We start from the raw sequence: 25,000 nt of genomic DNA, 5'->3' as shown, positions 1-25,000 counted from the left end.
GGTAGAAGGTAGATTGAGAGAAGCAAGTGTAGTGTGAAATAGACATTTCGGAATGGGTGCTAAGAAGAGATTATATGAAGGAATAATTGTGCCAACAGCACTGTATGGGGCAGAAACATGAAACATAACAGAGGAATAGTTTCAACGTGTTTGAGAGGAAATCCCTGAGAAGTATGGCAGGGGTTACTAGGCTGGATATGGTGAAAAATGAGAGGTGAGGACGAGAGCGATGGAAAGGGAGTTAGGAGATAAGGTTGATGGAAGAGTATTGGGATGGTTTGGACACATGGAAAGAATGAGTGAAGAAAGATTATTAAAAGAGGTGTGGAAGGCAGAGGTGGAGGGAATGAACATAAGTGGGCGACCAAGGATGAGATGGATGGATGGAGTAAAAGGGGCGTTAGGAAAGAGGGGAATGTGTGTTGAGGAAGGAAGGGAGAAGACAGAAGATAGGGGCGAGTGGAGAATGGTTGTGTATGGATGATGATGTGATGTATGGAAAGGAGTGGGTGGGGGATGGGGCCTGAGGGAGTATGTGTGAATTATATTTTGACTGAGCCCGAAGGGATTTCTCCCCGTCTTCTCTTCTTCTCCCTGGTGGGACGGAGAGGAGGGGTAGCCGAATGAGTAAAACGGCTTTGCTGTGGATGTGCTGTGTCTTGCCTCAGTGCTTCTGACCAAGGGCATTGGGCGAGATGCAGGGATAACCCATCGTCTAGGAGGAGCCGAGAAGGGAGGGAGGTAGGGGTGTTATGTGGGGATGGAATGAGTGGGGGTGGGGTGGGGTGGGGTGGGAGTGGGTTTATGCCTTTGACTTTGGCTACCTCCTTTGTAAGGGGGAAAAGCCGTTGGTATATGTATGTATTATTAGTATTATTGTAATATTATTATCATCATCATCATCATCATCATGATTATTATTATTATTATTATTATTATTATTATTGTAATATTATTATCATTATTATCATTATCATCATTATTAGTAGTAGTAGTAGTAGTAGTAGTAGTAGTAGTAGTAGTACTATTATTATTATTATCATTCTTATTATTATCATTATCACCATCATCAATCATTATCATTGTAATCACTCGTGTTTTTCTTCTTCCTTTTATCATATTTATCAATTATTATCAATATCATTATTATTATTATTATTATTATTATTATCATCATCATTATTACTGTTATTGTTTTTGTTATTATTACCATTACTATTGTTTTTGTTATCATCACTATTGCCGTCATATATATATTATCATTTTTTTTATTATCTTTCTATTTCTTTACCTTGCCTTCCTTCGTTTTAGAAAATTCTATATTTACATCTTGTTTTCTTTTTTTCAAGTTCTTGTGATTAAGACTAAAATGATTGTTATAGTTATCTTAATTTCTATTAAATATCTTTTCAATATTGTTATTTTTTCATAATATGCAATGTCTTCACTTTTTATCTTTCTCTCTTTCCTCCTCATTTATTGCTTTGTTCTGCCGTTTTTCCTCGTTCTTGCTCCTTCTTCTTTTCCATTTCTTTTCCTTTTCTTTTCCCTACACTTCTTTTCCTCTTCTTTTTTCCTTTTCCATCTTTCTTTACACAGTACCAATACGCTCACCGTAGTTTCAGTTCATGAACATTTAGCTATAAATGGGAATTTGAATGGAGTAATTGAAATCTCAAAGAGTGTAAGAATTCCTTGGGCCACTTCGGTGAAGTTCCCCATTGTGTACTTTGTTTTGGGCTTTCCAGACACTAAGTTGCTGCACTGAATCTTGTTTCACATCTGTTGTCCTCTCGGTGGAGGTCCATCTAATACATTTGGATGAATTTCAACAAAGATTCTGTTCATGTGTTACTTTTGAGCTCTCTGAACTGATAATTAATTCTGTATCCTAATGGCTCCGGTTCTCATACTCAGTATATTCATATGCAAACTGTTTATTGCACAAGTACTTTCTTCGAGAGATTATCATTACTATTTACTATTTCACTAGAGTTCTGGATGGTATGTGAGAATAGTTTATTGTATTATTTTTTCGTCACTGACAAATCACCAGCATTTCTGTCCTTAGGGACAGTGCTCCAACCTCCGATTAATCGGCGGAAACTGTCACCTCCTTAGGGACAGTGCTCCAACCTCCGATTAATCGGCGGTACCGGCCACCTCCTTAGGGACAGTGCTCCAACCTCCGATTAATCGGCGGTACCGGCCACCTCCTTAGGGACAGTGCTCCAACCTCCGATTAATCGGCGGTACCGGCTACCTCCTTAGGGACAGTGCTCCAACCTCCGATTAATCGGTGGCCGCCCACCTCCAGAACTTTTTCCAACGTAAAATCAATTTGGCAATCTATTTTGTTTTCTCAACAAAAGTACATAGAATGTCATTTGATATACTGGAGGAAAATTATCTCCTTCCAACATATCAGATTCCTTTCCAAAAGTTGTGGGCTGTAAATGTGCTCCAACAATCGGAGGAAGAATAGTCCAGCGTGATAACGCTTTTATTGAGAACTAATTCAGGTTTATGGAGTCGGGAGGGGAGTTTGTAATATACATGTGCATGGTATGAAGGGGTTATGGGCTAGAAAGAAGATTCATATCTAGGAGTGTATGGAAAGGAAATGGGGGGGGTTATCATGTTAATTTTCCTAAAACGGGGTTAATGAGATCATTGAGGAGGAAGTTGAGAAAGGAGAAGGTTGGTGAGTGTGGTTCAATGTAGGATAATCAGTTAAAATGTTTTATACAGTCAGAGGATTGGCATAAATGCAAATAAGGGAGAGGCATCATTATTCATAAGAAAGCTTTGGTAAGACGAGAATTTCCTTTTCCTAAACGTTGATGCTATCTCAAAACGTGGGTTACGCTAGTAGAAAGAATGTCATAAATTTACATGAGGTAACACAGTTGTTTAAATGATTTAGCCAGTGCTTCTACCAGCATTTTAACAACATATTTTGTTGTGTGAACCGGAGGGTGGGGCTGAAGTCGGGTTGTAGGTAGTGTGGTAGAAGTATCAAAAGTGGCAGGTGGTGCTCTCCGAGCTGCCTTGTCTGCTCGCCCGTTGCTGGGAATGTCAGTATGGTATGACTCCCAGCAAAAGTACATAGATTTGAGGCAGGAGGAAATTCGGACAAGTTTTAAGAAGATCTCGTGGATCAATGAGCAGAAGGAATGGACACGGAAAGGAATTCTATTGGCTCTTCGATTTATGTGAGGCAGGAAAAAATCCAATGTTTTAGATGAAATATCCAACAAAGACAAAATTCGGGGATCTGACCTAGGAATTGAATTTGTTTAACAACTGGAGGAAGAATCTTCCCAAGATGTATTGAAGAGGTGTCTATAGCAGCTCCATCTGCCGAGGATGATGACTGCTTTTAAAGTGGAAAAATGAAGCCTGTGATCTTTGGGTCATCATGTAAGATACGGCTCGTTGGGGAAAGCTGTTGATGGAGTGCAGGGTGAGGTCCGACACAGAATAGATCGTTGACGAATAAACTAACGAAGATTCCGTGGGGAATATGTTTTGTTTAATCCTCCATGGTTAGGATAAAGATAAGGACGCTGGGGATGTTTCCTTGCAGAATTCCTAGTTGAATATATGTGTGTGTGTGTGGGTGGGTGTGTGTGTGTGCGCGCGCGCTATGATCCTCACCGGCACAAGGCTAGAAATTGGACCATAAAGATGGACAGAACTCCTGAAGCCTAAAAGAAAGAGTTCATGCCGGGTCCACAATCTCCAACCTGTGCCGTATGCCTTTACTTAGTGGAAAAAATACTGCGAATTCGTGTTGGTTGTTGGCAAATGTGACGTGAATTGTTGCTTCTATCTGCACTAAAATGTCTGTCATGCTGCGACCCGTATGGAATATACATCGAAGGAATGGTTGAGGGGCACTGTGTTCCATTTGATAGGAGAATCGGAATGAGACCATCTTTTCTAAGAGTTTACAAAGGCAATTTGTGAAATAGATTGAACGTTAGTTGTTTGGAGAAGTTTTGTGTTTCTCTGGTTTGGAGAAAGGGAGGATGATGGCTTCCCTCCAGGCGGTGTAGGTGTCCATATTCTGTTGAATAGATTAATTACAAAGAATATTGTGGATGGGTGTACCCGCTGTACCATATTAGTACATTGTGTGTAGCCTGCACCTGGGATCTTGCTCTGCAGTTGGAGAGGGAACAAAGGAATTCTGTCTCTGTAAACAACCGATTACAGTCTTGTGCGGAATGTCGGGCGGTGATTGGAATTCGAGGATAGTCTTTCGAGATAGGAAATCAAGGTTATAGTTTTGTATGGTTAGAGGCACATGATAATGTTTTCACCACTGTCTTTCCCACTTGAGGAGTTAAGGAGATGAATTGGTTTTAGACTTAGAGGACGGGGAGCGAGTACGAAAATTACCTGCTGGATATTTTCCCGGATCCTCTTCCATAGTTTGGACATGGGGCAAGAGAAGTGATTGATAATATGTAGGTTTATCAAGAAGATCGATATGCTTGACACGTCACTCAGCTGGCATGTGGATTCGCCTTTTTTTTAGGTGCTAGTCTGGAATGTTTCAGATGGGGCTGCTTTGGTGGCGCTTTTGAAGCGCTGTTGTGCTATTTGTTGTACTGTTTCAGATGAAGAATTGGTTTTCTTCATTCAACGGCATGAGGAAGATTGTGAGTAGTGAGGTGGATGGGGGTAAGAAGGTTTCGAAGTGAAAGGCCGTGGTAAGCCAGTGAGAGTTGGAATTGGTTGTGTGGTGGTGTAAGGGAGGACTGGAGGGAGTGGTAGGTTGTGCGGTGGTGTAAGGGGGACTGGAAGGAGTGGGAGGCTGTTTGGTGGATCATCGTGTCGTGACCGAAGCCTCGCTTGGTAGGGCTACAGGGAAGCGTTGTGATGGGGTCGTGGTGGACCGCAGATCCTCTACATGTGCCATTTCTGGTCATGGGTCTGACTTGGGTTCGGGCCTCTCCAAAATTGATGTGCTTAGAGTCTGAGATCAGAGGACTTGTTTCCAAAATGATATAATGTGTAGAATGGAGATCACACTGCGTGGTTCTAGCATTACGCACATGCCTGTTGGACGGCGACGCCTCTGTTTGTTATGTCCAAACGCTGGCAATTAAAAGTGACAGTGTTTTATTAGCTTGTATTTCTGGTATTGTGCGTATAGATGGGATATGAATTGGGGTCGGGTAAAGGATGAAATTTTTACATCATTTATTCTCCTTTTTGTAAATTACACTCGTATTACTTTTTTCTCATAATTCATTCAGGATTTTTTTTTTTTTTTTTTTTTTTTTTTTTTTTTTTTTTTTTTTTTTTTTTTTTTTTTTTTTTTTTTTTTTTTTTTTTTTTTTTTTTGCGGGGCGTCAGTCACTCCCACACTGATGTTTAAAATTGCATGTGATTCATTTTGGATTAGGGCGCTGGCAAGGGCTGTGGAGAATTAGACTTTGCCGACTGGGGTTCTGGATCTAAGCTTCACTATTAGGGATTCATTTGATTGGGACCAGATTTGGCAGGTGCCTACGTGAAGATTTGAAGTTTATCTATTCTGACAGGACAGTGGAGCAAGAGACGATTTACTGGTAGTGTTAAGGAATAAAAATCGTGGGTAGTCCAGGTTAGGGTCTACTTCATCTAGTTATGAGTAGAGGTGAAGACCGGGGGAGCTGGGTAAGTCTACCAATCAGGACGCCAAGAAGTGCACCTAGGAACGCACCGAGGAACATGCCCAGCTCACTAGTCAAGATAGTCCAATGTTAGCATGGTACCTCGTCGCCTTCTTGCTTGAGATAGTTACAATTGAGGGTCTGGGTGGCAGGAGGAGGACATTATTGGGAGGGGGCGCCTGCTTCCTCTCGCCATTTGTAGCTTATGTTGTTTTATTGTTGTGGCTTACATGACCTTGGTGAGGGGCAGCTCCCCAGCCAAGTGAAGGAAAGACGACCGTACTTAGAGCACGTTCTCTAGCCCCCTTCTCCATTTAGAGTAGGCAGAGTAGACTCTAAAAAGGGTTGCTCAGACGTATAGGCAGCTGCCGAGTTGTACTACAGCCCAGATTCCAGTACCGGTTGACCACTAGATTTGCACCGCCCCCGTGTGGATTGTGACTAGACTACTAGAGGCTTCTGGAGATCATACCTTGCTTCCACCATCGCGAGGAGGAAAAAAGAAGATATTGTTAGGTAGTTGGAGGAAAGTTTAGACCAGGGGTGGGCAGCCTCTGGAAGCGACTCTGCCAGTTTCTTGGATTTGTAGAACCCTGCCCGTCAACAGCGCCACATAGTGCGCAAGTTAATGTCGATTTATATGCCCTGTTTTAATGCAGTGGAGTTGCCAGTAAATGTTAAATCCTGGGCGATCTGGTTTTAGTTTGATCTCTTGTCACATTTTGTTTATTTGATGTGATGATGTCATTTTTAGATAATGTAACAAGGTTTCGAAATCAACTGGTGTGTCAAGTGCCATTTTGGCACGCGTGCCAAAGGTTGCCCACCCATTGTTTAGACAGTGATATTATCTGCCACTCAGTTGATACTATGGAAGGCGATCCCAGGTGACACCACGAGGTGATCATGAGTCAGCAGTTAATCATCCGAGGAAGAGGAAAGCCCAACTCCCACCTCCAAACTATATTTATGACAATCTAGACTCAATATAGATTCTTATTTGAACAAATAATTTTCCCTATGATCTATCTATATAACAAGGGCCTCTACCCCTCTTACAAGGGAAGTAGCTAGCCAAGACACTGCCTGGACTTCTCGTGGGATAAGTATGCAGAGATCAGGATACTTAGTTTCAACATAACTTTCCTTATAAGTACCTTAAATAAATGTGTTGATAAGAAAATTTACTCAGCACAATGTTTACAGTCACTTATGATGTTACAATTGTGCTAGTGTGCATACGTGGGTTACGTCCGCATCGTTGCAACTTATGTGAACCAGACAGAAGTTATGTAGGTTTTCCATTAATTAGGAATGAAGGTCGGGCATGGATAATTTTACCAATTAACTTTACTGTATCAAACTGCTAGATGTGAAACGTATCAAGTGTAATACAGAATAAAGAATATTTATCCCAGTCTCCATGATAATGCAACTTTTGTACTACTTGTCTTATCATCGATAAGAATTTAAAGGAAGTTATGATGATACCGGAGCCTTTAGGTATTGCTTAAAATTACAATGAGAACATATAAAAAAAATCTTCGTTGACGTCCACAGTAAATGTATTAGATACAGCTTTATTGAAACATCAGAGGTTAGACAAATTCAGTGAAGGAATTCGGTACTTCGTTCAGATTGTGATGAAGATCGGCTCGCTGATGTTTGTGTGACAGGTTGCCCTTCAAGGATTTTACATCCAGTGAGCCCCAACACTTTCTGATCTCTCTTAGTCGTCCTGCGTTGTTGTCAACATGAACCTTGTTCTTGTCACTAGGAATCACATCATTACTTCCTTTTGTAGTCCCGATTGTTTATGTACATAGGTTGTCGTTGTCCCCGGTTCTCATTGGGTAATTTCGTCCTAGTCTATATGAATATTTTCCTGTGAGAAATGTCCAGTACATATACAGCCGTTGTTACTACAGTTTATACTCTTATTATGCAATTCCACAACAAAGGAGGTCGTGCGATACACCAACCACTTTTACTACTACTACTACTACTACTACTACTACTACTACTACTACTACTACTAACACTACTACTACTACTACTACTTCTACTGCTACTACTACTACTACTACTACTACTACTACTACTACTGTTACTGTTTCCACTGCTACTGTTACTACTACTACTATTATTCTCCCATGACCTCCATGAATCTGAAATTGCATTGTGGAAAATCTAGGTTCTCTATTTTACCAGCTTATTTCATCAGCCCTATTTTAGTTGGTGATTAAGGGGTCCGTTGATGGCGTAATCGGAAGCGTGCCCGTCTCGTTTAGTTATAGGTTGAAATCCTGCACTTCTCTCCGATTCTAAGGGGTAACTGTCTCTTAGCTGGCTCAACAGTGCTCAAAGGACAAAGGTGATGGCTTTGGCCGCAGCTACTCAGCGCCTCCTGGTGTGGGCTCTCCACCTACCTTCTCTGGCCAGCATTTATTTTTCTGATGTTAACCTTGTTTCTATTTCGATCGTTTGATAAATAATATGTATTCAAGGCCGAAGTTTTCTGAAATTGTTCATGTAGGGCAAGGTGACGCAGTTCTTCTGAGGCATAGGAGAATTAATCTCAAACGCAACAATGAGAATCTACACCTCATCCACGTCACCCCACATCTCTTCGAGAATCGAGTGTAAAAGAATTTCCCACTGGGGTTCCATCCCTCCCCTTGTCTTGAAGGTCAGAAGACCGAATCCCTCAGGGTCCATGCCCAGGAGGACTTGGTGGGGGGGGAAGATCCGTTCTCTCTAGACTCTTTGTCCTCTTGTGGTTCATTCACGGGTAAGCCGCTTCTTGTGTCAAGTCTTTGTGGTTGCTGAACCCATAGAGTCAAGAACTCTGTCGAAAAAATAAATCTATCTCGCTACCACTACTAATACAACAACTACTACTATTACTACGACTACTATTGCTATTGTTGATCAAAAACACCGTGTGAGGACGGAGCATCTATTGGTACGACGTTTCGGTTGTTGTTACAGTATTTGATAAAGCTACAGCAAACGAAACGTCGTATTAATAAAGGCTTCGTCATCACATACAGGTGTTTATTTCGATAGACTTGTCTGCAACTGCCAATTACATACTACTACTGTTGCTGACAATACTATTACAATTTTGTTGCTACTACTACTACTATTATTGTTTTTAACGTTACTTAATAATATTACTGCTGTTATTACAAGTACATCAGTATCTACTGCTACTACTACTACTAACTAATGCTACTACTCCTATTACTACTACTACTACTGACATGCTGTTTCTGCTCTACTATTACAAATACTATTACTATACTTCAATAGCTGCTATTGCTACTGCTGTTACTACTACTACTACTACAACTACTACTATCGTTAATACCATTACTACTACTACTGCATTACAACTATGCTAATACTACTACCATTACTACTACAAATACTAATACTAATACTACTGCTACCACTACTATTACTACTACTACTATTACTACTACTACTACTACTGCTGCTGCTGCTGCTTCTGCTGCTGCTACTATTATTACTATACTACTACTACTACTACTACTACTACTGCTACTGCTTCTGCTACTGATACTACTAATACTACTACTCTTACTCATACTAATGCTACTGCTGCTGCTCTCACTGTCACTGCTATTACTTTTACTTCTACTATTATTAATATTAATGTTCAATACCTGTTACTATTACTACTTCCAACTACTGTTACTAATGCTACTACTTCTACTACTACAATTGATGGTTTTACAATAACAACAAAATTACTTCAGCTGCCACAAATATCATTTAAAACAAATACTTTAATACTATTACACAACAATAACAGTTATTGTTACTATCTGAATTACTATTACCAGTATTAATGCTACCAGCTCCATCACTGCTACTACTATTAATACTAATACTACTACTACCACCACTACTACTTCTACACTGCTAATACTACTACTAATGCTGCTGCTACTACTACTGCTGCTGCTGCTGCTGCTGCTTTAGCTTTTCATCTCTGTGAAAATGTGTGGTGAAAAGGAAACTTGTGTTTCTCACACAGGTCATTAGACCCAGTCCAACCAGTGACTGTGGTCGCCAACTTTCTTTTAATTTTGTTTCCACGTTGCCACATCTCTTATTTTTTGGGGGGTGATTTTTTTTTCTTTTTTTTTCAATTTATTCGGTCGTCCGCTAGTAGCCAAGGCCCTCTATGAAAGCTTTGGTGAACTACAGACCGTAAGAACAACTCTCTAGTATGTCAGTTTGATGCAAGGTGATCTTGTATTTCTTTGGAGAAATCTGTGAGATTGAGTTTATATCTCATCCATGCTAATACTACACTGCTTCTTGGTTTTCTTTTCGACTGCATCTTGTTAAACCGAGTTAAAAGTACTTTTGATCAGAAGTTTACTTCTTATGTTGTCATGGTTAGTCCCTTTATACAAAGAGTTGCGACATGGTGGTACTGTACGATAAATGACCCAGGTAGCCATTTTGTGGCCAAATCATTTTCGCCCCCGCTTACTGTTTGTTCTTGCTGTTGATTTTTCGAACCTATTGTGTTTGGTCAGTGAGTATACCGGGTCGTTGTGCATGAGGATGCACCAACAGCCCCTTTATGCAGAGCACCTGTATACAGAGAGTTGCGAAAACTCTGGACATGCCGCCATTTTGTGGCCAATCATCGGAGTTGTAGCAACTCTCAGTAGAAGGGGACTAGCCATGGTCACAGGAATTAGCACTGATCCAAACCGTGTTTCCTCTTTTCATAGGTTTGATTTCCCATTCCGTAGGTAAGGAGCCTACTATTACTACTTTTGCTTCTAACTGTAACCACCACCAGTATTGATACTGCATTCATGAGTACTACTAGTACTACCACTATTACTATCTTAACTAGTGTCCTCTCGTATTATTACGATTAGTTTACTTACATCTCTTATTAATCCTGCTAGTAACATTTCGAATTATGATATTGCCTACACACACATCTACAACTACTACTACTACTACTACTACTACTACTACTACTACTACTACTACTACCACTGTTACTACTATTATCACATCTATTACTACTACTACCACCACCACTTCAATTACTATTACTAGCACTTCAATATCTTTACTATTATTCCCAGCATTAATACTACTACTGTTACTAATACTATCACTATGACTGCTATCGACACTATTGTTAGAGATACTGAAGCTGCTATTGCTGCTGCTGTCACTATAACTAATTTTTTTCACTAGTGCTACAGTGACTAGCATCAATGCTACTGTCACCACTGCTACTGTATTTACTGCTTCTACAAATACGATCATTAGTACGTATACTTTTAATAGTGCTTATGCTGGCATTACTATTATAGTACTTCTGATGCTGCTACTAATGCTGTTGCTACTACTAATACTATTTTTTACTATTGCTACTAGCACTACTACTAGCGATGCTACGATTATTGGTGCAGCTCTTACTGCTGATACTAGTACTAGTACTATTACTACATCTTGTATTTAGTATATTCCATAATCTAAGCCTTCGTTTATAGTAAACTGTGTAACGAAAGAGAGGAGCTCTATAGTGAAACTTATTTCATCGTCCTCATTCCTTCTAACAATTGTGATTGCCAACCACAACCTCTCTATTTTCTACTCGCTTTCTCTAAGACGTGAGATATCAAGGGTGACCCTGCCTAGGCTAGCCAAACCACATACCTAAACGAGCATGGGTAACTCCTGCCTCAAACCTGGCTCTGCTCAATGAGGCCGATCTCGGAGTCGTTGTTCAAGGTACCAACGGCCAATCAGCGCAGACCTCTGTTTGGACGACAAGCAGCGTTTCAGCTACGCCACGTTGTTGTTGCCCATCATAGTTTTTTTGACTGGGCAATGTCTCCACCAGTTCAGAGATAAAACACTTGACCCCTGAACACTTCCGGGGTCATCTCTCCATGGGCTTCGTGCGTTCTGATCCTTTTCGAAATTTTGCGATTAGATCAACTAGACCAGTGGTTCTCAACCTGTGGTTCAGTGACTCATTGTGGGCCACAGTGGTTCACAAATAGAACCACAAATCGTGGATACACTAGGGTTCTGTTCACTAGTGATAGGATTTCTACGAGGCTATAGAACAGCAATACATAAGAACGGGATACATAAGCTTAGAAAGAGGTTGAGAACCCTTGAACTAGAGTGATCCTCCCAGTCTACCTGGATTCGCCTAAAGCCTCAGATGAAATTTGTATTTGTGTATTTTATTTCATGTTCTCTTATTTTATGTTTCATTTTATCAATCCCTTTATTTATCTATATATATATTTATTTGTTTTTATTTGTTTATTTTTGCTTGCTTGATATTTTTCTGGTAAAGTAGAATTGACCTGCCCTAGGGAAAGCAGAGTTGTAATACGTCCTATCCTATGTCACTGTGAAAAAATGCTGTAGATATCATGAGGTTCAATTTTGGCTATTTCTTCCAACGAAAGACTTTCTTGAAGTCAGTTATCAACCCCTCTGACGGAAGAGTCCCGCTTTTGAGCCCCATTCACCCGCTGTCCTTAATCCAGATGCCTCTGACCATCTCACATTCCCACTCCCACGCAGTGGGAAGTGAGAAACCCCTGGTAGAGCAAAGTCCTGTCAGTTGCGGCAAGCTACTTTTTTTTTTTTTTTTTTTTTTTTTTTTTAAGACCAATTTCTGGGTCGCCTTCCCGTCAAGCCAGGGCTGTCATAAATGAACGCACAGCGGATCCCGGGAATCGAACTCACGACCGCTTATTCATGAGTTGGACACGATACCCACTGGGCTATCATTCGGCCACCTTTTATTATGTTTGACCCGGTTGGCCTTATTAAAGGTCACCACGGGGGCATCACAGGGTTGTGACCTTACGATCAGGAGCTTCCAGCTCCTCACGTTTGGATGAAGCCCACCCATGGACCTTTGCAATCACGGGGTTCCATTGTTCCCTCTGCCTGGGAACGCCAAGTCATCTGCGGAAGCCAACTGACTTCAATTAGTGTTTGTATGGTCCTTCATTCTTTATAGTATTGAGAGTCCAGGTGTGTTCGTAGATTTACATAGACTTATGTAGACTTAGGCAGAGGAGACTTATTTAGCCTACGAATCTAGCTCTGTATTTTCTTTCGTTTAGCCTTTTGTAAAAAAAAAAATTAGTTCCCCAGTGTTTATCTAGGCGATTGTCAAAGTTCATTATATCTGGAGCATTTACAATATTCTCAGGTAGACTGTTCCACACATCAACCGCGGGAAGACTTTCTCTTGGTCGTGCAGTATGACCGAATTGTCCCCCTACCCCACTCATGGTGACCCGTGCAGTCTCACACGGTTTCCGCGTGCATTATCAGTACACCCATCCTCTTTACTAACCTTGCTGGTCTTACCTTCACTTAGTTGTGGGTACGAATCCCGCACTTCTCCCCGATTCCCAGCAGTGACTGTTACCTACCTCAGCAGTCCTTAAAGCGGATTGGGGCAAAGGTGTCGGCTTTGGCCTCAGGTACTCAGCGCCTCCTGGCGTAGGTTCCTATCCATTACCACAATCTTTACTTGTCTGTTGCGTATTGTTGTCTTTCTGGTGAGAATGTCAACCACTACCTCTGAATCTACTATTGTTACACTACTGCTACTACTACAACTACACCTAATAGGACTACTACTGTTGCTAACACTAACACTTATTATTACTACTCCTATTACTAATATTCTTTCGAGAGGAGAAACATTTCATGTATCTTTGTAGGACTGTGTGGTTAAGTTAAAAAAAAAACGCAGGTCTACCCTTCAGTGACCACTTCCACAAACGATTATGTCCGTCCACTATTTTTTTTATTTCTTTATTTATATTCCTCTAAATGAGTTTTCCTCTGAGCTCTAATTTACCCGGTTGTTAAAATACCGTCTTTTCTGTCAAGGTCCTCTTTAGTTGTTAGTTTTGAGATGTGACGACGATAGTCTTCACCTCATCCATGCCATGACAGTGCTGCTGCTGCTTCTACTACTACTACTACTACTACTACTGATGCTGCTGCTGCCGCTGCTACTGTTAGTGCTACTACTATTACCACAACTATTATTATTACTGCTGCTGCTGCTGTTGCTGCTGTTATTACTATTATCTACTACTACTGCTACTACTATTACTACTTCTACGACTTCTACTTCTGTTACTACTACTACTACTACTATAAAACTACGACTTCCTAGTTATGGAACTATAGTGAAAGCAGGCAAGTTCTGTCTTCTACACAGTTCATTGGGTTCACTCCCTTCATTGTATCTGGTAGACAACTATTCTATATTTTTTATCATTTATATTTGATATAATTTTTAATTTTCATTTTTCTGCTACAGTTTGTTCTTCATTTATTCATTTTTCTGCTACAGTCTGTTCAAGTCACGTTTCCCTGTGTTTCCGGGGACTTGGTACTGATCTTAGGATGGAAAACGAGAGTTTATACCTCATCCGTACTACCACACTGCTCTTTGGCATTTCTTCCGCCATCATCTGTGCAAGTCCCTCTTGAAGTCGTGAATGTTACTTGAGTGAATGAGCTCTGATCCACACACGCTCCTCGTACATTCTGATCTTCACACTTTCATTTCGTAAGAGGGCCTCCTCAATGGTTAGGTCTCTGCAGACCTAGGGGACCTTTGGGATCAAAGATATAAAAAGGAAAAAAAAAAAAAGACCAAAAGTCCCCGTGCCTCGAACCTTCTTCCGCTCGCTGACGTCCATTCGCGCTTCATCCCATGTGTTGGCCTTGAGGTACCTGAAATCCTCCCTTCTCCCAGGAGTGGGGGCGGCAGGAGGGCGAGGGAGTACCGCTGGTTCAGCTGTCACATCCCAGCAAATCTCACGAAGCATTTGGGCCGAGAGATCCCCTCCCTCGCCGTGCCTCATACAGATAAAACCACCACCACTACTACTACTGCTACTACTAATACCACTACTACTACTACTGTAACTGCTACTACTACTGTTAGTATTATCACTACAACTATTACCACTACTACCACTGACACCACTAACCATTACTGCTACTACTACTACTACTACTACTACTACTACTACTACTACTACTACTACTACTACTACTACTACTACTACTACTACTACTACTACTACTTCTACTACTACTACTACTACTACTACTTCTACTACTACTACTACCACTACTACCACTAACACTACTGCTACCACTACTTCTACTACTACTAGTACTACTACTACTACTACTACTACTACTACTACTACTACTACTACTTCTACTACTACCACTACTGCTACTACTTCTGTCACTACCACTACTGCTACTACTACTAATACTAATACTAATAAATACTAATACTAATACTATCACTACTATTATCACTACTACTGCTGTTACTACAATTTCTACCACTACTGCTAATACTATTATCTTTACTACAATTATCGCAACCACCACTACTTCTAAAACTACCTGCACTACGACTATCATTATCCCTACTATCACTATTACTATTTACACCACCTCTACTACTATTACTATCACTAAAGTTGCGAACACAACCAAGTCTACTAATAGGCTACTTCTGTTATTGTTATTTTTATTGACTTTCCCGCTTCTACTATTGCTACATCTGCTGCCACTTCTACTACTACTACTACTACTACTACTACTACTACTACTACTGCTACTACTACTGCCACTACTACTATTACTACTACTACTACTGCTACTACTACTTGTAATAGTTATATTGATTTATCTGCTCGCACTGTACTGATGCCACAACTACCACTGTTACTACTACTACTGGTATTATTATTTCTTTTACTAGGAATATTACTGTTAGCACTGTTTTTATCATTGATTTTACCACTAGTAGCAATACTGGTTCAGCCGTTACTGCTACCACTGTTATCAGTATTAGCAGTCGTGCAAGTGGCATTTTACTTCTTATTAGCACTTCTCCCTTTTTTATGGTCACTCTCCCCTTTTCATTATACTGCCTCCGGCCCAAAGCCTCCTTGCTCTCAGGCTCCTAGTATCGCGGCGTGGTTTAGGCCAATTTGTTTTTAACTTTATTTATTTATTTTTTTTCATTTTGTTCTTTGTATCTTTCTCAACAACTTCGTTCTTTCTCTCCCCCTTCCCCCCTCCCACCGCTCCTCCTATTCCTCCTCCTCCTCCTCCTCCCTGTCCGCTACCTTCCGTCTTCTTCCTCGCTCAATCCGCGACCGCCTCCGCCGCCGCCGCCGCCGCCGCCCGCCGCCCGCCGCCGTTGCTTTTCTCTCGCTTCCTCTCCATCCTGTCCCTACCCTCGAGTCCTTCTTCTTCGTCTTTGCTTCTTCGCCTACTGTCGTGCTGCCATTTCTTCTGTGTATATTCTCACTCCCTTCCCTTCCCTTCCCTTCCCTTCCCTTCCCCCACACTCCTCCCCTCCCCACCACACGCCCTACCCTCCACTCCCCTCCCCCTTCCTCCCACGCCCTCCATCGTCGAAACTCTTCGAACAATTCTTGTTCTCTTCGTCCATGAATACTTCTCATCCTCCAATGGAAAACAACCCGCCACCCCCCAATCCTGCCCCCCACCCCCCGCACACGTCCTCCTCTGGTCTTGCTGCCACTAATCCTAATCCTCTCCTCCTCTTCCTCCTCCTCCTTCTCCCCTCCTCCTCCTCCTCCTCCTCCTCCTCCTCCTCTTTCTCTTATTGTTGCATTCCACCCCCATCATACGCATTATGCTCATTTTCTTTCTCCATCTCCTCCTCTCCTGGCCCTCTCCGTCCTCCTCCTGTTTCTCCTCCTCCTCTTCTTTCTCCTCCTCTCTCTTTTCTCACTGCCCCTGTCCATCACTCCTCCTCTACTTCCCATTCATCTTTTTTTCCTTTTTTTTTTTTGTCGTTCCGCTCCACCTCCGCTTTCTCTTCCTCCTCCTCCTCCTCCTCCTCCTTCTGCACCTCCTCCTTTTCCTCCTCTCCCTCCTCCCCTCACTCTATCCTCACCCTCCCGTCCATCCCTCTTTTCTCTTCCTTCTCCTTCTATTCCAACTCCCTTCCTCCTTCCCCTCCCTTCTTCCCTCTCTCCTGTCTCTCTCCCTCGTTTGCCTCCTTTCCCCCGACCTGCCCATCCCCACCCTCACCCTCACCCTCACCAATTTAAACTCTTGCTCTGAATGACATAATGGGTTATCTTTATCACACCTGATTAATTCACTCTTTTATCCACGGCCCTGCCTGGCCTCGTATAATAACAAACATACTCTGTGCTGTCGTTTTTCCAAACAATTCTTTCACCCTCATCTCTTTTGTCACTTGTTCTCACATACGGTGATTCATTTCTCTTCTTTCGTTTCCTAATCGCTCTTCGCTTCTTTTTCTTCTTCTTCTTCTTCTTCTTTGTCCTTTGCCGCATCGTGAGTTGTTGTTTTTTTCCTCTGTCGTCATCAAAAATGGTTGTTTCGTCGTCCCGCCCTACGTCTCTTTCTTTCGACCGAACGCTGTTTTTCATTTTACTCTTTTTTTTTTGCCTAAACTCGTTATCTATATTTCTTTTCGCCCCTCCTTTCATTCCCTTTCCCTCTCTCCCCTCTCTCTCTCTCTCTCTCTCTCTCTCTCTCTCTCTCTCTCTCTCTCTCTCTCTCTCTCTCTCTCTCTCTCTCTCTCCCCCTTTCGTTTGGCAAATGTCTCTCGTCCTCTGCTTTATTCTGTTTCCTTGCATCTCTCTTGTCCCCTTCTCATTTTCTCTCTTACTCTTCACCACCCTATCACCACATCTCTGCTTTCGTTTTTTACTTTCCCTTTATGGTTATGGCGAATGTATGTCGCTTATAATTCTCTTGCCTTTTCACCTTCGTTTTTAATTCGTCCATATATCTTTTCATTTTGCTTCAATATCGTCTTTGTTCTCGTATTCCTTCTTACATCTCTTTCTGGGTTCTCTCTCTCTCTCTCTCTCTCTCTCTCTCTCTCTCTCTCTCTCTCTCTCTCTCTCTGTTGTCCTCTTCTTTCTCCCATCAACTTGATCCTCATAATCTTTTCTTTCTCTTTTCTCTCTCTTCCTCCTTCATGTCCACCTTCTCCTCTTTCTCCTCCTCTTCTTCCTCTCCCTCCATCTTCCCCTCCTCCTCCTCCTCCTCTTTTCCTTCTTTTTCCTCTTCCTCTCATCCTAATCTTCCTCTTCCTCCCCTCCTCATCCTTTTCCTCATTATCTTCCGTATTATCTTCATCCTCTTCCCCCGTCTCCTCCTTCTCTTGCTCCTCTTCCGTCTTCTCCCCCTGCTCCTCCTTCTCTTCCCACTCCTCTTCTTCCTCCTCATCGTCTCTTTCTCCTTAACCTTTTCCTTTTTTCTCATTCTCTTTCCTCTCTTCCACCTCATCTTCCCCCTTCTCCTCTTCCTCATTTCGTTCCACTTCCTCCATTATGCTCTTCCTCCTCTTACTCTTTCTACTCTCTCTCTTCATCTTCCTCTTTCTTCTCCTCCTCTTCTCCTTATCTTCCTCGTTCTCATCCTCTTGCTCCTCACCTTCCCCCTTCTCATGCTCCTCCTCTTCCGCTTCTCCTCCTTTCCCTCTTCCTTTTCTTCTTCTTCTTCCCTTCCTATTTTCTTCCTCCTCCTCCTCGTCCTCGTCCTCGTCCTCTTGAAAACTTCCCTCCATCCCTTCATGATCCTCCTACTGCTGTTTTTCCTCCTCCTTACTTCCTTCTTCTCTTTCTCCTCTTTCTACAACTCTTCCTCCTCCTTCTCCTGCCCTTTAATTCTCTTCTTCTTTCGTTTCTTGTTTCGCTTCCTTCTCCTCCTCCTCCTCCTCCTCCTCCTCCCACTCTTCCTCTCCCCATATTTCCTTTTTTCTAACCCTCATTCTCGTCTTCCTCATGCTCTTCTTTCTTCTCCTGTTTTTCTTACCGTATTATACTCTAATGTTCATTTCTTACTTCTCTTTCGACAATAATCTAATTTTTCTTTATTCTGATCGTGACTCGTGTTTCGTGTGTTTTTATATTCTTTTTCATTGTGTTACTGAATACTCTGTTCTTCTCCTTCTTCTTTTGTATTCTCGTGTTCATATTCTGTGTCCATATTTCTTGTTCACTTACTCTTGTGTGTCTGTCTGTCTGTCTGTCTGTCTGTCTTTCTGTCTTTCTGTCTATCTGTCTGTTCGGGTCTTCTCGGCTGTCTACTTGCCTTCCTTATGTATCTCACAAACCTTCATGCCATCCATTTTATTATTATTATTTCTTCCACCTTTTCTCTTCACATTTTCCTCTTCCTCCTCCTCCTCCTCCTCTCCCTTCCCCTGCCTCTCCTCCTCCCCTCCTCCTCTCCCTCCTCCTCCCTCTCCTCCTCCTCTTTCGTCAAACTCAATTCAATCTCTTTCCATTCCCTTCTCTCACTTTTTCTTCCTTTTTCTCCATCCGTCCTCTTCATCTTACTCTCTTGTTCCATCTTTTATTCCCATGTTTATCTTCCTCCTCCTCTCTTCCTCCTCCTCCTCCTCCTCCTCCTCCTCTTGTGTACTCGTTCCCCCTCGTTCTCTCACCTCACGTATCCGTCCGCCTTTATCTCGCCTCCTCTGATTACAACGTAATAATTTCCTGTATGACATGATACTGCTGCCCCGTCGATGCGACGGCCATGCGTATGCCCGTCCGTCTGCGCTACCAAACAACACAACGCTCCCCTCCTTCTGAATCGGTCACAATATTACCTTTGTTCTGTTACATTACCACGTACACTTACATACATACACACAAACATATATGCGTGGATACATACATATACGCATATATACATACGTACGTACATATATACATACATACATATATATATATATATATATATATATATATATATATATATACATATATATATACATACGTACGTATATACATTCGTACATACATAAATGCATACATACATATACACATACATACATATCTATCTCTCATGTAAACATGCACACATACATACAAACCTACGCACATACACACATTCATCCATAAAACCGACTCACTTATGTCCGTCATATATATTTTTTCAATCACAAAAAAAAAAACTACATTTCAATACTGATGTATTGCTCTCAATCGCTTCCTCATTCTTCACTCGATTCAACTCATCACTCTCGACTTCATCTTGATGGTTCTCTCTCCCTTCGGAATATCTCTCCGTAACTGCCCCCAAACTACCTCCCCTCCCCTCTTTTCCCCTCTCTTTCCCCCTCTCCCCTCCCCTCTCCCCGTCATCTTCCCCTTTTCTCTTTTTCTCCAATTTATTCTCTGCAATGAAACTTCTTTCTCATTTCCTTGTCAACAATTTTTTTTTCTTCTTCTTCCTCCTGTGTCGGATGGATTTTGTTTTATTTTCGTTATTCTTTTTTTCTTGTCGTCTTTCATTCTTCGTTCACTGCTGTATCATCTTTCATCTGCTATTCTCCCCTTTCTTTTCTTCCTTCATATTCATATTTCAACGTCTATTCTCTTCCTCTTCTCCTCCTCCTCCTCCTCCTCCTCCTCCTCCTCCACCTCTCTTCCTCCTGCTTATCTTTCCCTTTTCCTATTCTTTTTACTATTCCTCTTTCCTTCCTCTTTGATCATTTTTTTATTTTCTCGTTGGTTTTGCTTTCTTCTCCTCCCTTCATTCATTTCCTCCTTTACGGTTCTCCTTCTTCCTCCCATTATCTTCATTTTGCTTTATTTCTCCTCTCGCTGTCGATCCTCCCCTCCCCTCCTCCCCTCCCCCCCATGTCATTTCCCGAATTTCCTGTTTATGGTCTGTCCACTTTTTTCCTCCTTGATTCATTCCTCCTTGACGCTGTCTCCTCTCCCGATCTTGGCCACCCTCTGTCTCTCTCTCTCTCTCTCTCTCTCTCTCTCTCTCTCTCTCTCTCTCTCTCTATGTCTCTACTCCTCCACCTCCTCCTCCTCCTCCTCTTCCTCTCCTCATCTCTGTACCACTCTATCCATCTCCTCTACCCGCCCTATCTCTCTCCCCCTCTCTCCCTCTCTCTCTCTCTCTCTCTCTCTCTCTCTCTCTCTCTCTCTCTCTCTCTCTCTCTCTCTCTCTCTCTTTCCCTCTCTTTCTCCGTCTCTCTTCCTCCCTCTATTTCTTCCTCTTTCACTCTCTCTCTCTCTCTCTCTCTCTCTCTCTCTCTCTCTCTCTCTCTCTCTCTCTCTCTCTCTCTCTCTCTCTCTCTCTCTCTCTCTCTTTGCCCTTGTCTTTGTCTTTCTCTTTCTCTTTCTCCTTTGCTCTCATTAAACTTTACTCTTTCTTCGTTGCACCTCGTAAAACCGGTGTCCTGAACCCTCTTGCCCAAATCACCCAACTCCTTAATTCACTCCTGCTGTTATTGCCTCCTCTCTTCCGCTTTGCCGCCATCCTCTTCTCTTCTTCCTCCTCCTCCTCCTCCTTTTCCTCCTCTTCTTCCTCTTCCACGATACCGACAATCACCTCCGGGAATGGGAACGGCTCTAATCATTACCAAACTGTGTTGCAAAAAACGCTGCCATTCAAATCGATTCACACAATTTCGCACAACTCTTCTTCAACAACAACAACAACAACACAACACTCACGGCAATCGTGGCTTCATCACCAACAAAACCCACCACCACCACCACCACCACCACCACCACTTTCTGGAACGGCACCAATACCCATTACCCTAATTATTCCCTTATCTCGCTCCCCACTCTCTCGTTCTTTATTCTTCCTCTCCTTCCTCTTCTTCCTCCCATTCTCTTTTCTTCTGCCCATCCCCGCATCATCACATTTCTTTTGCACCCATTACTTCAATGACCATCTCTCTCTCTTCCTTCTCCTCCTCCTCCTCCTCCTCCTCCTCCTTTTCCCTAATAACTTTGCCTCTCTTCTCATACGTTCTCTACTTTCTCTTCCTCTTCTACCTCCTCCAATTCTCTCATATGCCCATCCCTAACATCAATTTTCTTCTGCTCCTTTTCGCTTTCCTCGTTCTTCTTGTTTCATCTTATCTTTTTCTCCTTTTCACGTTTCGTGTTTGTTAACATTATGCTCTTTCTCTTCTTCTTTTCTCTTTTCCCTCCCCGTCACTTTTTTTTTTTCAAACACTTATTTTTCCTTCCTCTTCCTACTGTCCTCCCTTTTCTTCTTCCACTTCCTCCTCCTCCTCCTCTTTCTTTTTCCCTATAAATTATTGTTTTCTAAATTATCATCGAATACATTTCGTAACCCCACCTCACAAAATCCCTTTACCAAATCTCTGTCAATTACACCTTCTGAATCCTCCCGTCCACATATTAACCCACCTCCTCCTCCTCCTCTTCCTCCTTCTCCTCTTCCTCCTCGGCACATCATTCTACCCATGCCTCCTCATTCTTTCTCTTCACGTTTATTCATTCCACTGACGTCTTTCCCACGCTTTCTCTCTTTATTTTTATTTTCTTCTCGCCTCCTCTCACATTACTCATCCGACCTCTCACACGCACTGCAATACACCTTCCTCGTCGTCTTGTAATCTCTGCATTCACCTCTGATTCACACTCTGGACTCTATGAATCCCCTACGCTGATCCCTTCAACTGCAATCTCTTTTGCCTTTCGTCACACTCCATCCAATCCACGTCCCTTCTCCTCCTCCTCCTCCTCCTTCTCCTCCTCCTACTCCTCCTTCTCCTCCTCCTTCTCCTCCTCCTCCTCCTCCTCCTCCTCCTCCTCCTCCTCCTTCTCCTCCTCCTCCTCCTCCTCCTCCTCCTCCTTCTCCTCCTCCTCCTCTTCCTCCTCTCCAATTGACACTTCGATTCATCCCACTTTTACTTCTGTCCGTGACACTCCGACTTATATATTGCCCATATATCTTTCCTTCTTTTTGGTCCTATATTACAACATTAATTATACTTCTTATCTGATATCTCTCTCTGTGTATCTGTCTATCTCTATTTATTCATGTTCTTATCTCTCTATTTATCCTTTTATCTATCTACCTTCATCTTTCTGTCGTCTAAATTTGTACTCTTCCAACCTACCTTCTAACGGCGTTCTCCTCTGCATCCTTCTTCTCCTCCTCTTCCTTCACCTCACTCTCACCCTCCTCCTCCTCTTCCTCTTCCTCCTCCTCTTCCTCTTCCTCCTCTTCTCTCCTCGCCCTCATCCATCCCCCAACCCTTCCTTCAATCCATACTCATATTCATTCTCGCTGATCCTTTGCCTTCTCACTCATCTCCTCCTTCTGTTTACTGCCCCCCTTTTTCTTCCCCCCCCCCCCGACGCCACCTCTTCCCTCACTGTCGTTCTCCCTGTTTTTCCTGAACCTCATCATCTCCCTCTTGTTGTTTTTTCCATTCTCCATCCTTTCCTTGTCCCGTTTCCACCTGGAGTCACTCGCCTTCCAATTATTATCCATCTTCGTTCTTCCTTCACGGATGTTCGTCCACCCACCCGCTCCCGCTTCCCTCCCCCATCCATCCATCCATCCATCCGTCCATGTAACCTTACCTCCCTCCTTCCCTCCCTCCCTCCCTCCCTGCCTCCCTCCTTCCTTCCTTCTTCTCCTCGTTGATCCTGACACCCGACACCTCCTATGATATGTAGAAAGAGCAATATTCTCACAAGCTGTTGGAAACCCAATACTCAACCTGAGGAAGACGAGGATCCCCTACCTGGTATTCTGGGGGTGTATGCCAGGTGAGTATTCATCAAGTATTCACGAAACATTCAACCCATTTCTTAGTTTAAGCCGCTTCCTTGCTCGCCCATGAAGGCCCCTAAACCCTAGGAGGAAAGTCTCGTGGATGGGAGATGGTGGGAACAAACACGCCACACATGTCTTGCAAAACAGTGCCTGAAGAAGCTTGGCCCCAAGGGTCATCGTCAGACACAGACCCAATCTTTTTTTTAGAGTGTTAAGAAAGGACGATTATTATCTTGAATAACCGTCAAGGCTTAGAGAAATGGGTAACTAAGGTTGTGTGTACATGTCGATGACCCTTGGTGAGCTGGCAGACACTGTCCGCCAAACGATCCAACTTTGCCATACACTTTCTTCCCCCCCAGGAGACTTTCCTTCTGGCGTTTCGAGGAAATATGCAGAGGTGCTTGTACATAGATTTTACATGAACTTTCTTCTCATGTTGATATGATTGATGAAGGTAGAAGAGTTAACTAGATGACCTATTAGAAAGGCTTTAGTGAGTAGAAAAAGGTCAATGCTTGTGTCTTTTTTTAATTGTTATTCTATATGTACTTATGGCTAATGATGACATGGTTACGACTGTTCTTAGCAGCATGTGCAATGACCGAAAATAAGCACGCTGACTGCTCGACCCATTATTTTTTTTTTCTCCTTTCTTCCTTAACTCCAGCCATACATACCCCCTGCCCCCCCCCCCCTAACCTTATCTTTAACTAGCGTACAGTGCTACGGAAGAAGACCTGCCTCCAAATGCATCACAGGATCCGTTGGAGGACACCACAGGCGTTCGTAGATCATAAGCACTTCTCCATATCAAAACCAGAACACAGAACAATCATTCACAATCTTAAAACAATAGGTACTGGTTCCTCATCATAAGAGAACAACTGGGACCATTCGATATGTATGTCATACCATTGTATTATAGTTTTAATGAATATAAGTTAAGGCCACTTCACATTAAGATAAGCAGGTGTAAGAAACCCAAAGCGTTTTCGTCTCATGTGGTATGTCGCATGTAAAGAGATTACTAAAGAAAAAGGTTTATATATATACATATGTGTTTATATGCATTTATACATATACATATACAAATGCATATACTGTACTTGTACATACATATAGTTATACATACGCACACACATACATATATACATACATACACACACACACACACACACACATATATATATATATATATATATATATATATATATGTATATATAAATATATATATATAGATATGTATATATATAAAAATATATATATATATATATATATATATATTATATATATATATATACTTTTTTTTCCTGCATATATATACATACATACATGTGTGTGTGTGTGTATGTGTGTGTGGTGTGTGTGTGTGTCTGTGTGTGTGTGTGTGTGTGTGTGTGTGTGTATACGTATATATATATATTTGTGTATATATATATATATATATATATAAATGTGTGTGTGTGTGTGTATACGATTAAAACATATGGCAAATTCATTATGGCAGAGCTTCTTATCTGTTGTTTTTTTTTTGTTTGTTTTCTCTTTGTCCCGGGGATTTTTTCTTCTCTCAAAGGAAGTTGACTTGAAATGCGTTTGTAATTCATTATTGGAAAGCTACTTTGTCACTGCATATA

At 42.1% G+C, this 25,000-nt stretch overlaps 1 protein-coding gene across 7 annotated transcripts in view; it reads left to right on the top strand.

The window, feature by feature from the left end:
- Positions 1-25,000, top strand: part of Nmdar2 (glutamate ionotropic receptor NMDA type subunit 2) — a 671,980-nt gene that overhangs the window by 542,648 nt on the left and 104,332 nt on the right. For 5 of the 7 annotated variants that reach the window (XR_012967266.1, XR_012967267.1, XR_012967268.1 and 2 more), the window contains one exon: positions 23,261-23,353. The exons of 1 other annotated variant lie outside the window; for it this stretch is intronic. Coding sequence is in view for 3 of the 6 variants with exons in the window: in XM_076200978.1 (XP_076057093.1) it covers positions 23,261-23,353 (93 nt within the window). In the remaining 3 variants the exon portion in view is untranslated. Of the gene's footprint in view, positions 1-10,447; positions 10,577-23,260; positions 23,354-25,000 lie in introns of those variants that run through there. One more of the 7 variants, XM_076200980.1, reaches the window with a different exon arrangement.

This window comes from Oratosquilla oratoria, chromosome 17 (genome assembly GCF_046742065.1).
Source record: "Oratosquilla oratoria isolate Oo_2021 chromosome 17, ASM4674206v1, whole genome shotgun sequence".
NCBI lineage: Eukaryota > Metazoa > Arthropoda > Malacostraca > Stomatopoda > Squillidae > Oratosquilla > Oratosquilla oratoria.
The sequence above is the reverse complement of the archived record's forward strand: the minus strand, read 5'-3'. Positions and strand labels throughout refer to the sequence as shown.